The 17,716-nt window shown below is 44.0% G+C and overlaps 1 protein-coding gene across 1 annotated transcript; it reads right to left on the bottom strand.

Annotated features, from left to right (window-relative positions):
- Nucleotides 1–1,083: 1,083 nt before the first annotated feature.
- LOC311102809 (uncharacterized protein) lies at nucleotides 1,084–8,036 on the bottom strand. Its single transcript, XM_084144233.1, has 2 exons — nucleotides 7,528–8,036; nucleotides 1,084–2,782 (listed from the first exon to the last, which is right to left on the bottom strand). Exons 1-2 carry the CDS (start codon nucleotides 7,691–7,693, stop codon nucleotides 1,776–1,778), a joined length of 1,173 nt encoding a protein of 390 aa, XP_084000359.1. The 5' UTR covers nucleotides 7,694–8,036; the 3' UTR covers nucleotides 1,084–1,775.
- Nucleotides 8,037–17,716: the final 9,680 nt, after the last annotated feature.

Raw genomic sequence — 17,716 nt, 5'->3', positions numbered from 1 at the left:
GTGACCTCAAGCACCTTTGTGACGGGGTGGCCAGGTGCACCAAAAGACAGGCCTTCTGTTGGACCAGTCGCCCGTCTGGTCTACATTTCTGCCTCTCTGGATGACCACAAGTAACCCTACCCCTATTTTCCACTAGTCATGTTGACAATAGAACAAGCTTTCAAATTATGCCCACCTGACCCAGATTGCGATTTATAATGGACCATTTTTGGATTGCATACACAACAACAGTAATTGTGTAAAAGCGTGGATGCAGGTCTGTGTTGCAAACAAAACAAAAACAAGTGTGCTTGCTCTAATTCCTCAACGGCACAGGTAAAAGAGCTCGAAAAAGCACCTTATACCCAAAGACTCTTTTTTGAGTCATAAAAGTGCATTGAAATTACTTAGCTTGTTGATGAGAGAGGTTGAAGAAGAATAGCAAGAATCGTGCAAGTTAACAAGGGGGCCGTAAACAGACAAGTAATGGCGCAGTACAACAAAGGTGTGCAGAACAGCATCTCGGAACGCACAACTCGTCGATCCTTGTCACGACCAAACCAGGTTCCACTCCTATCAGATAAAAACAAGAAGCGGCTCCAGTGGACACGCGATCACCAACACTAGACAATTGAGGAGTGGAAAAACATCACCTGGAACATGACAGCGAGTTCAGTTTACTTCAGTGGCCTACTCAGTCCCCAGACCTCAACTCAATAGTGCATATTTGGGATGAGATGGAACGGGCTATTCGCAGCATGAATGTACCGCCCTCCAGTCTGCAGCAACTGGGTGATGCCATTGCATCAGCACGGACCAACATCCCTGTGGAATGTTTCCGACACCTTGTAGAATGCCCTGAAGAATTCAGGCTGTTCTGGAGGAAAAGGGGGTTCCGAACTGGTACTAGATGGGCGTACCTAATAAACTGGCTGGTGAGTTGTAGATGTTATTGAATTGGGACAGGAAAAACACTGTAGTACACTTAAAATAGAGTTTGCACTTATACAAAGTGCACTCATGAGGAGTCTACTGTATATCATTACATTTCAAACAATATCATGATTGAGTCAAAATGCATGAAAAACACTCTTGGACAAGATGGAAGGAGAGATTTTCTGGAAAGTATACATTTTTTATAAATCAATAACATTAGTCAGACCATTTTCTCATCACCCTGAGAGACATTCCAAAACAAACCAGAAATTCCTATTTCTAATGACGTGAAAACATCAACAGACGTTGAACAGCAGATCTGTGAGATTCCCATAATACATGCACTACTGTTTGTTCATTTCCTCTTTATTTAAATCAAATCAGACTTGATTTACATAGAGCATTTTACAAAAGTAAATCCATCATGTATCTATTTCTCTGAAACCCAGTACATGAATGATCGAGTTTCTTGTCCACAACCTGCCTTTTTATTCCCATCTGCTGACATAAGATCTATTTATCCTGATTTTCTTTCTTCTTTGTGTTTTCATCCTGTTTCTTTCTTTGTGGATGTTATTTTACGTGTCAGAAGATTTGTCTTCTGAATGAATCTCTCCTGTGTGAATCAGTTTATTCTTGGTTAGGTCCCCCTTCTTATTGAAGCTTTTCCCACACTCACCACAGCTAAATAGTTTCTCTCCTGTCTGAGTCCGTATATGTTCAGTTAAGTTAGTCTTCTGAGTGAAGCTTTTCCCACAGTCATCACAGCTAAACTATATCTCCCCTGTGTGAGTCCATATATACATATTCAGCTTCCCCTTATGATTGACGCTTTTCCCACAGTCACCACAGATAAATGATTACTCTACTGTGTGAGTCCGTATATGTGCAGTTAAGTGCTCCTTGCGTATGAAGCCTTTACCGCAGTCACCACAGCTAAATGGTTTCTCTCCTGTGTGAGTCAGTATATGTCTTCTTAGGTCCCCCTTCTGATTGAAGCTTTTACAGCAAAAATTACAGCTAAATGGTTTCTCTCCTGTGTGAGTCAGTATATGCCTTCTTAGGTCCCCCTTGTGATTGAAGCTTTTCTCACAGTAACCACAGCTAAATGGTTTCTCTCCTGTGTGAATCCTCATGTGCATGGACAGATTTCCTTTTTGTTTGAAGGTCTTGCCACAAAAGGGGCAGGTGCAGGGTTTCCCACCGTGATAGAGTCTGACATGGGTCTTCAGTTTACAGGTGGAGTTGTACTGTTTTTTGCAGAAGTGGCATTCGCTGAGTCTCTTCTTGGCGAGAGTCACATGCCTCTGCAGGTCAGCTGTCAGAGGAAACATTTTGCCACAGTCACCACAGTGGTGAGTTTTTATAGATGTGGTGCTGGGTTTGGAACAGTGTTCCCCCATTGGTGGGTTCAGATCCAATGGTGAACTGCTGTCAAGTTCTACTGGGTTGCTGCTTAAGGCTGAGCTGTGGCTGTAGACAATGTTTTGATTATCTGGAGGGTCACAGAGAATGTCATAACCCTTTAGGTGGGTCACAGTGCCAAAAGGTTTAGGATCCACTAGTTTAGAGTCACTCTCTCTGTTCTCCACTGTTTGGGTTTGGGACAGAGTCAAGGACCAAAGTGGGTCTTCCTGATCACGTTCACTTTTCACACAGGAAGGAGTGAATTTGAACTCTATGATATCAGGCTCCAGCCCTTGAAGCTGCTCTTCCTCCTGACTGGACCGGAGTTCCTCATTTTTCTCTTTAATCTGTGTGGGCTCTAGATCCTCCTGCCCCAGACTGTGGCTCCACTCCTGCTCACAGTGCTGCTGCTCAAAGGGAACCTCCTCTTCAGATACAGCAAGAGAGAGCTGCAAGGAGTCTGGAGGGAAGGCGAGGAGGAGCAGAGGTTATCTATATACCACAAAATTAAATAGAACACTTGAATCATAAAGGTGAATTATAGATTTCTATGATATATACAGCCTTTAGACGTGCCTGAGTGCAGATAGCTAGGCCCAGCTTCTAGACCGAGATTGTATCTAGCAGTAGGCTATAACACGAGCCCATCGTGCAACTTATTGAACAACCCGGGTCTGTGCCCGTTTGGTGACACTTTTAGGAGGGTATATCCTAAAAGCTAGATACAAGTCCTCTGTAGCTCAACTGGTAGAGCACGGCGCTTGTAACGCCAAGGTAGTGGGTTCGATCCCCGGGACCACCCATACACAAAAATGTATGCACGCATGACTGTAAGTCGCTTTGGATAAAAGCGTCTGCTAAATGGCATATTATTATTATTATTATTATTATTATTATTATATCCATCGTCGGTGGACGGTTCTGATAAGAAATGTGTTGTTTGCGTCACAGAGTGGTGCACAGGAAATAATTAAATCCAGTTATTAGATGCTACAACCCCCGTACAAATCAAAACCAAACATGGTTTCCATGTTGTTATCACTTTGCACGCACACCGGTCTGTGTTTCACACCTGTTTGTCATAGATAATCAGCCTCGCAATACAGGCATCATGCTGCTGCAGACAGGAAGTAGAATGAAGCATGTGCGAGCAAACATTGACATCCATGTTTGGTTTTGAATTGGAGGGGGAGTGGTAACAATTTGATTTAATTATTTCCTGGGCACCATTTGGTGATGCAAACTACGCATTGTAATCAGTCATTTTGACCCCAGAGGAATATTTTTTATCTTAGTCCAAAGGTGGTTTATTCAATTCTTCCAATTTTCATGACTTGTCAATCAACTTGTCAATCAACTTGTTCTTAATAAATCTAAATGATTGTTTAGTGTTTCTGTATCAATATGGACTTATTCAAGTCCTTTGGGGTCAACTCCACATATAGTAATTTGATGAATAGGACCTTTATTTGATTCCATGGGCCTCATTTATCAATCATGTGCAGGCACAAATCTGTGCGTAAACCATGCGTGGGATCATTTCCACAAAAAGTGTGAGTGATAAATATGAACGTTTGCTTGAGAATATGCGTAAATTGGACCATGCGTACACACGCGTCCATACATTTACGCACAGCCATGACCATGCGTACGCACAGTGCCAAGTGGTGGAATACAGGAACTGCTTGTCAAGCATAGAATGGGGAAAATATATGTTGAAAATGTCTGCCATTTTGAGAGTAATAATTAAATAATCTTTCGATTTCATTGTATTTCCATTGTGAACATGCAACATATCTTGACAGGCATATAATTTGACCACATCAGTGCATTTGTTATGATAATAATCCATATAAAGTACAGTAATTTGTTAAATTAGAGGCATGTGTGAAAGTTAAACCATTCTTGAAATACTATAAAAGACTGAGAATGTGAAATGTAATGAGAGGCTGCTCTTGCTCTGTTGGAAGATTTGGCACAAGCGGCATTTAGCGGAGAGTGTGTTTTTAGAGACCGTTCGGACTTTTTTTTGCAGAAATTACAGATTGGCTCATCAGATATCGTTTCCCAAAACCAATCTTATAGGATTTTTGCGAGGATTTAAGACCTACTTTAAAAAGGCAAACACATGCCATTCCGGTGCACAGCCAAGTGCTATCTGTACTCAATCCCTGACACTAGCACCTCTATTTCAGTCTTGCAAAAGGTTTTTCTTAGCTTTTTTTGGTTGCGTCGTTGTTCATGGTACGGCATTGTACATTCCCCACAGGTTTTAAAGGGATGATTTTGACCATACAATGCATTCCGAAAGTATTCAGACCCCTTCCCCTTTTCCATATTTAGTTACGTTAAAGCCTTATTCTAAAATGTATTAAATACTTTTCCCCTCCCATCAAACTACACACAATACCCCATGATGACAAAGTGAAAACAGGTCGACATTTTTGCAAATGTATTACAAATAAAAAACTGAAAAACCTTATTCACATAAGTATTCAGACCCTTTGCTATGATACTCGAAATTGAGCTCAGGTGCACCCTGTTTCCATTGATCATCCTTGAGATGTTTCTACAACTTGATTGGAGTCCACCTGTGCTAAATTCAATTGATTGGACATGATTTGGAAAGGCACACACCTGTCTATATAAGGTCCCACAGTTGACGGTGCATGTCAGAGCAAAAACCAAGCCATGAGGTTGAAGGAATTGTCCGTAGAGCTCTGAGACAGGATTGTGTCGAGGCACAGATCTGGGGAAAGGTACCAGAAAATGTCTGCAGCATTGAAGGTCCCCAAAAACACAGTGGCCTCCAGCATTCTTAAATGGAAGAAGTTCCTCTGTGGAGATGGGAGAACCTTCCAGAAGGACAACCATCTCTGCAGCACTCCACCAATCAGGCCTTTATGGTAGAGTGGCCAGAAGGAAGCCACTCCTCAGTAAAAGGCACATGACCTCTGCTTGGAGTTTGCCAAAAGGCACCTAAAGGACTCTCTGACCATGAGAAACAAGATTCTCTGGTCTGATGAAACCAAGATTGAACTCATTGGCCTGAATGCCAAACGTCACATCTGGAGGAAACCTGGCACCATCCCTACGGTGAAGCATGGTGGTGGCAGCATCATGCTGTGGGTATGTTTTTCAGCGGCAGGGACTGGGAGACTAGTCAGGATCGAGGGAAAGATGAACGGAGCAAAGTACAGAGATCCTTGATGAAAACCTGCTCCAGAGCGCTCAGGACCTCAGACTGGGGCGAAGGTTGACCTTCCAACAGGACAACAACCCTAACCACACAGCCAAGACAACGCAGTATTGGCTTCGGGACAAGTCTCTGAATGTCCTTGAGTGGCCTACGCAGAGCCCAGACTTGAACCCAATCAAACATTTCTGGAGACCTGAAAATAGCTGCGCAGCGATGCCCCCCATCCAACCTGACATAGCTTGCCAGGATCTGCAGAGAAGAATGGGAGAAACTCCCCAAATACAGGTGTGCCAAGCTTGTAGCGTCATACCCAAGAAGACTCGAGGCAGTAATCACTGCCTAAGGTGCTTCAACAAAGTACTGAGTAAAGTGGCTGAATACTTATGTAAATGTGATATTTCAGTTTTGTATTTTTAATAAATTAGCAAAAATGTGCCTTCAGAAAGTATTCACACCCCTTGACTTTTTCCACATTTTGTTGTGTTACAGCCTGAATTTAAAATGGATTAAATTGAGATGTTGTGTCACTGGCCTACACACAATACCCCTTAATGTCAAAGTGGAATTATGTTTTTAGTAATTTTTACAAATTAATTTAAAAAGCTGAAATGTCTTGAGTCAATAAGTACTCAAACCCTTTGTTATGACAAGCCTAAATAAGTTCAGGAGTAAAGTTGCTTAACAAGTCACATAATAAGTTGCATGGACTGTGTGCAATAATAGTGTTTAACATGATTTTTGAATGACTACCTCATCTCTGAACCCCACACATACGATTATCTGTAAGGTCCCTCAGTCGACCGGTGAATTTCAAACACAGATTCAACCACAAAGACCAGGGAGGTTTTCCAATGCCTTAATTCCACTGTGACATTATGGGGTATTGTGTGTAGGCCAGTAACACAATCTCAATTTAATCCATTTTAAATTCAGGCTGTAACACAACAATGTGGAAAAAGTCAAGGGGTGTGAATACTTTCTTTAGGCACTGTACGGAGAAGGATTTGAGCTAAATGCAGCCTAATTGTTTCACTTACAGCAATGCTAAATAAAAACTCAACGTCTCTCTGGATCAATAGATTAATCACTTTTTGTCAATAAAATTAAATATAACTTTAAATGTCAGTCGTTTTTACCACAAACGTTATAGGCTTTAGCAACTTTGTAACTACTTACTACTTTTTAGCTACTTTGCAACTACTTAGCATGTTAGCTAACCCTTCCCCTAACCTTAACCTAACTCCTAACCTTAACCCCTAGAGCTAGCTAACGTTAGCAACAACACGTTGGAATTCGTAACATACAGTATCATACGTTTTGCAAATTCTTAACATATTGTACAAATAGCAATTTGTAGCATATCGTACGAATTGTAAATTGTAACATACAGTATCATAGGAAATGGATGATGGAAATCCACAAATTAATACATACCATACGAAAAGTATACTAAATGCACTGTCTCAGATTTACATACAGAATACAGGAGGTTGGTCGCACTTTAATTGAGGAGGACGGGCTCATGGTCATGGCTGGAGCAGAATAGGTGGATCAGTTGGCCATAAAGGAAACATTTATCTTTTCGTTTAGCAGAATATGCTAAAATTAGTCTTATCGTCAACTTTTCTTTCAGATAACAGTAACTAGTTACATGTCTAATGGTGTTTTGATAAGAAATAAGTTGATATTTTGCTATGATTGTTGCTTTTTCCAATAAGTTTCTTATTGGGGTCAAAAATATGTTGGTAACTGTTTAGGGCAGGGGTAGGCAACCCTGTTTCTGGAGTGCCGCAGGATTTTGTTCCAACTAGGCACCACACCTGACCAACTGAGCTAATTGATCAGTTCAATGATTGCCTAAATTCAAAACACCAGGGTTGCCTACCCCTGGTTTAGGGGTTAAAAATCTATGAAAAATGTTGATCACTGTTAGCTTAAACAGTTTATTAATTCGGTTGAACGATAGCTAGCTAGCTATCAGTAAATCTACATAGGTACATACGAACCTTTTCTGCATAGTTTTATCTCCGGTGTAATCCGCAGAAGTCTCCGTAGCCGATCATTCTCCTCCTGGTACTCCACTACCGTTTTCTCAACTGCCCCGAAAATCTCCACAGCAGCTGCCATTAAACGCTCATTTAAAAACACACGCAACAACTGTAGTTGAGACATTTTCAGTGGATTGAGAGTTGGGTAGCCTATTCAGTTCAGTCAGTGGGTCTTTGTTTACTCCACAGAAGGAATGCAAAACACCCAGAGGTCGCGAGACTTCCGGGAACGCTTGCGAAACCGACCAAGCCGCGGTTTGAGAAGTCAATGAGAAAAGTGACAGATTCTTCCTTAGTTGTTAATTTTCTCGAAATCTAAAGGCACAACCTAGATTCGAGTCAATGTTTTAAGCAGATGAACATGTTATTACTTCAACCGCGTGAAAGTGACACGTTTTCATTTAGGTGAAAAACTACTTTAGAACGAAGGAGTGCCTTTGAGTTGACAGCCTGCACATGCGCAGTTCGGAACGAGACGACCCGATGACGTAATTCTACGCATGAATTTAGCTAGCCATCGTCGCCTACAAATGTGATCGGGGATTTCTGTTAGAGAAGCAGTTTTAGCCTATCTTCATACTGTACTGTCTTGTCCTAAATCTGACCAAAGTCGTCTCCAATCCTACTTCCGTGTTCTAGTCAAGGATTTGAGAACGTTCCTTGTTTCTAGTGGGTGGCGAGCCACGAAACGTACAACAGCGCCGCCAGACGGATTACTACGCTACAAGGCAGCCTACAGACCAGTAGGAAAGGGAAACGATAACTACATGTAGACAACCAGTGGTTATCATAAGTATAGGATGATCTGGGATAATTAATTATTCACCAGGAGTTGACTGTATGTCATTACTCTATACAAGATTCAAACAATATCATGAATGAGCAGCAATAGTTCAGAATGAATGAGAAATACGTTTGGACACTTGGAAGGAGATGCAGCAGCAACACTAGCTGGATCCTATCCACATGAAAACTTCAGGTTTTCGGACTTTGCCTTCTAAATAAAAGTCAAATAAAAATAAACGTTTATTGGTCGTGTACACAGATTTGCAGGTTTCTAGATCCAACAGTGCAGTAATACCTAGCAAAAATAATAATACAATACACCCATAATTCAGAAAAAATACATAAAGAAATTAAGAAATGAATGAGCAATGTCAGAGACCGGAATATAATAATATATACATATAATGTATATGTGTACATATACATGTAATGGTGTGTATAGACAGTATGGAAAGTGTATGAATAGAAAAGGTGTGTACAGCGGTAATTATATAGGATGATCCATGACTAGAATACAGTATATACATATAAAGTGGGTGAAATAGTATGTACAAATTATTAAAGTGACCAGTGTTCAATGACTCTATATACATAGGGCTTCAGTCTCTAAGGTAAAGTACCGGGTGGTAGCTGGCTAGAACAGTGACTAAGGCTAGTGGTGACTGTTTAACAGTCTGATGGCCTGGAGATAGAAGCTGTTTCTCAGTCTCTCGATCCCAGCTTTGATGCACCTGTACAGTCTCTGCCTTCTAGATGGTAATGGTGTGAACAGGCCATGGCTGGGTGGCTGAGGTTCTTTATGATCTTATTGGCCTTCCTGTGACAATGGGTGCTGTAGATGTCCTAGAGGGCAGGCAGTGTGCCTCCAGTGATGCGTTGGACATGCTCGCTCTGCTGTCTCCTGCATTCCACGATTAGCTCCTTCGTTTTGTTGACATTGAGGGAGAGGATATTTTCCTGGCACCACTCCACCAGGGCTCTTACCTCCTCGTTTTGCCTCCGATTGCCTTACGGAGGTCGCAGCTGGTCTGTTTGTACACGTCCATGTTCCCAGTCACCTTGCCATGGTTAAATGTGGTGGTTCATGCTTTCAGTATTGCGCGAAAGCTGCCATCCATTGTTTTTGGTTTGGATAAGTGCTAATCATCACAGTGGGAACAACATCCTCTATGCACTTCCTGATGAACCCAGTCACAGAGTCAGGGTATACGCCAATACTATTCTCAGTGGCAACCCAGAATATTTCCCAGTCCGCGTGATCAAAACAATCTTGAAACATACATTCCAATTGCTCAGAACAATGTTGAACAATCCTTACCACAGGAGATTCCTGTTTAAGTTTCTGCCTACAGGTGGGTAGGAGCAGAATGGAGGTGTGATCTGATTTGCTGGTGGGAGGGCCTTGTAGCCGTCCTGGAAGGGAGAGTAGCAATGATCCAGGGTCCGTGTTGCGCATGTAACACAGAAGATGTGTTGATAGAATTTCGGTAGCATTTTCCTCAGATTCCCTTTATTAAAGTCCCCAGCTACAATAAATATGGCTTTCCAGTTTGCACATAGTCCAGTGTAGTTCCTTGAGAGCTGTCACGGTGTCGACTTGGGGAGAGGGTATACATGGCCGTGATGATGACCGAATAAAATTATCTCGGGGGGTAATGCGGTCGGCATTAGATGGTGAACTATTCCAGATCGGGAGAACAAAAGGACTTGAGTTCCTGTACGTTACCACAATCACACCATACGTTTTTAATCATGAAACAAACCCCTCCGCCTTTCTTTTTCCCGGAGAGTTCTTTCTTCCTGTCCACGTGATGGACGGAGAACCCTGCTGGCTGAATCAACAGGGACAATATCTCCGGAGAGAGCCATGCTTCTGTGAAACAGAGTATGTTACAGTCCCTGATTTCTCTCTGGAAGGAGATCCTTGCCCTGAGCTCATCTACTTTGTTGTCCAGGGAGCGGTGGAAGCAGTGGATGGTATGCATGCCGACTGAGTCTGACTAGGGCCCCACTACTTCTACCTCTTCTCCGGGGGCAGCGTTTTGGTGCAGCCCACAGGATGAATAGAGCTGCCTTGTGAAGTTCAAACAAAGGATCCAGGTCAGGAAAGTCAAATTTCTGCTCGAATTTCTGGTGAGTGACCGCCAATCTAATATCCAAAAGTTATTTCTGGCTGTAGGTGATAATACAAGAAACGTTCTGAGCAAATAACAAAATACTGCAAAGTTGGCTAGGAGCTAGGCAAGAAACAGGGCGACCATGTCTGTCGGCACCTTCATATTCTCCGCGATAAAACGCTATGTGTATGATATGAAATCAATATTTTTACAATTATTAACTACATGGGAGGGAAATCGAAACTAAAGAGAATTACTACTTTATATAATATAAAGAATATTATAAGGTGGATCACATTAAGAAATGGTTGGAACTTAAGTAAATTAATGTCAAGAACATAATAATAGCCTATACAATTTAAATTTAAATAAATAATTATTTTGATTGTATTATTCTTGTTTATTTACTGGTGTTATTGATCAAGTTTGCGATTTTTAAATGTAATGTTTAAGAAAAGTCTTACAGTATTTTTTATTGTATTGCACAAACAAATTGCACTGTACAGGAATAAAATTGATTGTGTGTCCATAAAATCAGGGTCCAGTCAAAAATATAAAATATACATATGTTTTTATTGTCACATACACTGGATAGGTGCACTCACTAGAGCCCCCAGAATGCAAAACAGGTGAGTTTGAACAAAAAGCTAGGTCATAGCAAGTGTTGCTGGACTTTTACTGTGGTCAAATGGGTTGCATGGGCACCTGAACACTATACGGTACAAATATAGCACTGTAGAGAGAAAACCTTACTACCTGTCTCAGCTAAAGTAAGGTGGAAAATACTCAGTAGGGTCTCTACTAACCAAATATTATGTCACGATCGTCTGAAGGATTGGACCAATGCGCAGCGTTGCGAGTGAACATGATGACTTTATTAATCAAAGCAACCACGAAAAACAACAAAAGACGATACGTGAAGTGCTATACTGAATAAGACTAACAGCAACAAAGAAACAATAACCCACAACACAAAGGAGAAAACACACAGAATATATATGGCTCCCAATCAGAGATAACGAGCCGACAGCTGACACTCGTTACCTCTGATTGGGAGTCATCGACCAATCACCACATGACACAAACAAAATGAAACTCACCCATCCCCAACACCACCAAATGAAATACACCCAAACACAAGAAAATGAACAACCCTGGCTCAATATAAACGTCCATAGAGCCAGAGTGTTACAGTACCCCCCCCTAAAGGTGCGAACTCCGGGCGCACCAACATCAGGACTAGGGGAGGGTCTGGGTGGGCGTCTGTCCATGGTGGCGGCTCTGGCCCCGGTCGTGATCCCCACCCCACCACAGTCACAACCTGCTTCGGTAGCCTCCTCCCAATGACCACCCTCCACCTAACCCCACCTGGACTAAGGGGCAACCCCGGACTAAGGGGCAGCATCGGCCTAAGGGGCAGCACCGGGATAAGGGGCAGCACCGGGATAAGGGGCAGCACCGGGACAAGGGGCAGCACCGGACTACGGGGCAGTACCGGACTAAAGGGCAGTACAGGACTAAGGGGCAGCACCGGGCTAAGGGGCAGTACCGGACTACGGGGCAGCACCGGGCTAAGGGGCGGCACCGGACTCAGGGGCAGCACCGGGCTAAAGGGCAGCACCGGACTAAGGGGCAGCACCGGACTAAGGGGCAGCACCGGACTAAGGGGCAGTACCGGACTACGGGGCAGCACCGGGCTAAGGGGCGGCACCGGACTCAGGGGCAGCACCGGACTAAGGGGCAGCACCGGGCTAAAGGGCAGCACCGGGCTAAGGGGCAGCACCTGACTAGATGGCGGATCCTGGCTGGCTGGCTCTGGCGGATCCTGGCGGGACGGCTCTGGCGGATCCTGGCGGGACGTCTCTGGCGGATCCTGGCGGGACGGCTCTGGCGGATCCAGGCTGGACGGCTCTGGCGGATCCTGGCGGGACGGCTCTGGCGGATCCTGGCGGGACGGCTCTGGCGGATCCAGGCGGGACGGCTCTGGCGGATCCTGGCGGGACGTCTCTGGCGGATCCTGGCGGGACGGCTCTGGCGGATCCAGGCTGGACGGCTCTGGCGGATCCTGGCGGGACGGCTCTGGCGGATCCTGGCGGGACGGCTCTGGCGGCTCATGGCTGGCTGACGGGTCTGGCTGCTCATGGCTGGCTGACGGATCTGGCTGCTCATGGCTGGCTGACGGATCTGGCTGCTCATGGCTGGCTGACGGATCTGGCTGCTCATGGCTGGCTGACGGATCTGGCTGCTCATGGCTGGCTGACGGATCTGGCTGCTCATGGCTGGCTGACGGATCTGGCTGCTCATGGCTGACTGACGGATCTGGCTGCTCATGGCTGGCTGACGGGTCTGGCTGCTCATGGCTGGCTGACGGATCTGGCTGCTCATGGCTGGCTGACGGATCTGGCTGCTCATGGCTGGCTGACGGACCTGGCTGCTCATGGCTGGCTGACGGGTCTGGCTGCTCATGGCTGGCTGACGGATCTGGCTGCTCATGGCTGGCTGACGGATCTGGCTGCTCATGGCTGGCTGACGGGTCTGGCTGCTCATGGCTGGCTGACGGGTCTGGCTGCTCATGGCTGGTTGACAGATCTGGCTGCTCATGGCTGGCTGATGGTGCTGGCTGGGAGGCTGGCGGTGGAGGCGGACCCCAGCCTCGGATTGCAGTCATCACCTCCAGCAGGGCGGCTCCCATCTGCAGGATCTGCTCTTTCTGGTTCCGAACCTGAGCTTCCAGTCTAGTATGGGCTGCGTCGGCTCCTGCTGATTCCATAGCAGGTGTATGATTCTGTCTGGCGGAAGGCTCTAGCGGCTCCTGTCTGGCGGAAGGCTCTGAAGGCTCATGGCAGACGGACGGCTTTGCAGGCTCAGTACAGACGGGCAGTTTAGACGCCATAGGGCAGACGGCAGACTCTGGCCGGCTGGCGACGCACATCGTGGACCTGGTGCGTGGAGTAGGAACAGACCGGTTCGTACCGGGAACACCCACCACTGGCCTTAACTGGGGATCAAAAACGGACCGGACCAGACTGGGAACACACTTCAGTCTCTCATGCCGTGCCACAACAACTTCCCTCCCTCTACTCGCCAATGGCTCCCGTAATCCGATAGCCTTCTCTCCAGCTCTACCTGTGGCAGCCTCCTGCTGCCCAGGCGCCCAAGCCATGTGCCCCCCCCCAAAAATATTTTGGGGAGTAACCACGGGCTTCCAGCCTCGACTCCGCGCTTCCTCTTCATACCACCTCCTCTCGGCTGCAGCTGCCTCCAGCTCTTCACGAGGGCGGTGATATTCCTCCTCATACCACCTCCTCTCGGCTGCAGCTGCCTCCAGCTCTTCACGAGGGCGGTGATATTCCTCCGGTTGTGCCCAAGGACCCTTTCCAGCCCGAATCTCCTCCCATGTCCAAAAATCCTTAGGAGGCGTCCATACATCCTGCGTAGGTAGGTCCTGTTGTCGCTTGTTACGCCGCTTGGTCCTCTTGTGGTGGGTTATTCTGTCACGATCGTCTGAAGGATTGGACCAATGCGCAGCGTTGCGAGTGAACATGATGACTTTATTAATCAAAGCAACCACGAAAAACAACAAAAGACGATACGTGAAGTGCTATACTGAATAAGACTAACAGCAACAAAGAAACAATAACCCACAACACAAAGGAGAAAACACACAGAATATATATGGCTCCCAATCAGAGATAACGAGCCGACAGCTGACACTCGTTACCTCTGATTGGGAGTCATCGACCAATCACCACATGACACAAACAAAATGAAACTCACCCATCCCCAACACCACCAAATGAAATACACCCAAACACAAGAAAATGAACAACCCTGGCTCAATATAAACGTCCATAGAGCCAGAGTGTTACATATTATTTGTTTTTGAGGGGGACTGTGTCGTACATATCCAGCAACACTTCGTTCTCCACCCCCTCCATAGCCCCCAATGCAATACACTGTACATGGGATACATATTGGACTGTAGAGATAACCTTTCTACCTGTCTCTGCTATAGCAGGGTAGGAAATACTCAGTAGGGTCTCTACTAACCAAATATGATTAGTTTTGGAGGGGGACTGGGTTGCACGGCCTGCTGCTGGCTTTTCACTCCGCCCCGTCCATAGCCCCCAGTGCAATACACTGTAATAGACTGTACCAATATAGCACTGTATAGGAAAAACCATTGATTGTGTGTCCATAAAACAAGGGTCCAGTCTACTCATTAGTCCCTAGAATACAAATCAGATGAGTTTGAACAAAAAGCTAGGTCATAGGAAGTGTTGCTGGACTTTTACTGTGTCAAACATCTTAAAATAGGGTGCCTGGACACTATATGGTTAAAATGTAGTACTGTGTCATAAGACGCATTGTCATACCAAAATACCTTATAATCTTCCTTCTGGTGAACACTTTGGAAAATTGACAACACACTGTAGTACAATTTGTTTATAAAAAAAAGTCAAGAGAGATGCAAGTAACTTTGGTCCAAAAAAAGCATACTTTATTCATAACAAATATCACAATAAAGTTAATTAATCAAATTGATCATCAACAGTAGTTAGGTTTCCATCCAATTGGCGACAGATTTTCATGCAAATATTCTCAAATCTGCATAAAAACAATATGCGCATTTTCCCACCAGAGGTGTGTTTCCATCAAATTGACTTGTTACGGAAAAAAGGCTGTGCGTGATGACGTAGTGCGCATAAAAATACCTTTGCAGTTAAATTCCGATGTAAGGAATAAAAAATACAAGTTAAAATGTGTTGCATTATATACAATAGCAGTGTATGGGTAAAATCACTGGGGAAGCCAAGCCAGAAAAAAAAGCCATATTCCAACCTATGTGTTGTGATAATTGCATTGTTTGCTCTATAACCTGTTGTTCATATGCCTTGCAACCGTGATATATAGGCCTAAGGCCGAGACAAAAAGAAGACACAGTGGCAGAATTAATTCAACCACACCTTTGTTTCATCACAAAACCTGAGAGCAACCTCTGTCCAGTGAAGTCCACAAAATATATGAAACATATGGCATGTAACAAACAGTTACATGACGTACAGCATGGTCATGCAAGTTAATTTTTCCAACATTTTCGGACAACTAAACAACTATTGAACCACAGAGAGTTACCGCAAGTCGCAAAGAAAAGAGGAACTGCCTCCACTATTCCAGCACCATTTCAACTTCAACATCATCAAATCACCTATGCTTAGTCTAATATAGTGATAACTAAAAGATACCAAAAACAATTTAGTCCAATCAACGTAAGCTAAATATGATGTGGCTGTCCATGGTTCTGATTTCTCTGTGTGTGTGTGTGTGTGTGTGTGTGTGTGTGTGTGTGTGTGTGTGTGTGTGTGTGTGTGTGTGTGTGTGTGTGTGTGTGTGTGTGTGCGCATGCGTTCGTGCTAGTAGAAAAAACATGTTGACTCACCCAAGTTGTAGAGAAACGCCAATGCCATCCTCCACTTTTTCATGTTGATGAAACGGTCTATGACTCTGTCATACAGTACAAGCTTTTTTATTTTTTGATGTCCTAGGCTACCTGGCTAAAATGCTTGCTCGCTAGCCTAACTTCCTTTCATTGGCATCAATGCACCAGGCCAGCTAGTTAACATTAGCCTACTATATCTAGTAACAGATTGAACCTCCATCCTCTCAGGCCAGGGGCACAATGTATGAACGTATGGTTGGATCAGAATCGCCTTTATAATCATTGGCCAGTATGGAGAATTAAGTAAAACCACAAGTCCAAATCCCTATCTCCATCCATGGCTAATTTAGGAAAGTGCTAATTTTTGCTAGCTAGCCACCAGAGGACAACAATACAACGAGATGCAACAATTACTTTTTTTCTGTAAATGACGTTTTGCTCTCAACGTGATGTGATTGGAGTAAAGCCAAATCCAAACTGGCTTACCTTGACACTTTTTTTGGTGCGCCAGGAACATTCACAGTTGAGCTCACTCAGTTTAGCTCAACGCTGACTGGCAATTACTTTATTTAAAAATATATATCAAGGGAGGCCAAATGCTCGCTGGCTTCCCTTGCATTCAATGCTACAGGCGGCAACAATGTCATACTCTTTTTGACCAGACAGCATCAGATAGATGGCCCACACATAAAGAGACAGAGGAGCACTGTTTTGCTCACTCAGATGCTTTCTCTGGTGAGATACAGTACATTCAGCCTCTTGAGAATTGAAGGAAAATTATGAAACACAGAGAGAAGAAAGAAATTCTTAATGTTTTTTTTTGTGTGTACAGTTTTTGGAAGCCTGGCTTCCCTTGCCATTCGTGGACAAGCCACTGCTGATATTGTATCATAAGTGCACTCACATCTTTCCAAGAAAACAAACACTATGACATTTGATCTAGTGACCAATGATCTACACAGTGGTCATGACCCATGGAGAACAGTTTCTAGTTTTGCCTATTTTAGGATCTGCACATTTCTGATGAGCCTATAAACGACATAATTAATTAGGTTTGATATAAAAACTGAGCTCTGTCCACTGACCTTTGAGCATATTGTGTGTCGTTTGAAACTCTCTGATGCGCAACCAGATTGTAACCACTACTCCGATAAGCACACGTGCATTTTGTGTACAGTGCAATATGTATGTCCAAGTGATGCAGACAATTACATTGATGGAAGTTACAATCTATCTGCAATATTAAGCTGATCTACCCCCAAAAATAAATAAAACAAATATTTTTTTTTAAAGAAGAAGAAAAAAATAGAAACATAAATAACAACAAATATGTATGTCCAATATGAAAAATGGATTGATTAAGGCTGATAGGCCACTCTTTAAAGGCCGCAGAATGAGCGGTGAAGCTCCTATTGATGTAAACTCTGTGGACTTGGAAACTAGAAGTGCTCCTGAGTAGAATGGACACCCCTTCTTCTGTGACACAATGTACAGAAATGGTGTATGATGCAATAAATGATAGGAGTACACACCAAAAAAAAAACATTGGTCATTTAAGCTTGTAAAAATTACAAATAAATCACGTCATAGAAATACTTGTCATTATTCTTTGTATGATAACTAGTATAAATAATTGTGCACATTTTCCATCACTTTCACCCTAATTATTCATTTACAAAGTATACAGGACGGGACTCTTATTCTGAAGGATTCCAAAATCTGTGACCCCGAAAGTACGTGTTCTTGCCTGCTTCACAGCGGTGTAACTTGCTAGTGTATATAAAACCAAAACATCGGAGCTCTT

The sequence above is a fragment of the Coregonus lavaretus genome (genome assembly GCF_964263955.1).
Source record: "Coregonus lavaretus genome assembly, chromosome: 27".
Lineage (NCBI taxonomy): Eukaryota > Metazoa > Chordata > Actinopteri > Salmoniformes > Salmonidae > Coregonus > Coregonus lavaretus.
This window is presented reverse-complemented; position numbering and strand designations above follow the sequence as displayed.

Excerpts from the sequence above, each read along its gene's own strand:
- LOC311102809 (XM_084144233.1), bottom strand. The coding sequence starts at position 7,693 with ATGTCTCAACTACAGTTGTTGCGTGTGTTTTTAAATGAGCGTTTAATG. Across the intron at positions 2,783-7,527 it reads GATAAAACTATGCAGAAAAG|ACTCCTTGCAGCTCTCTCTT; the intron begins GTTCGTATGTAC and ends CCTTCCCTCCAG.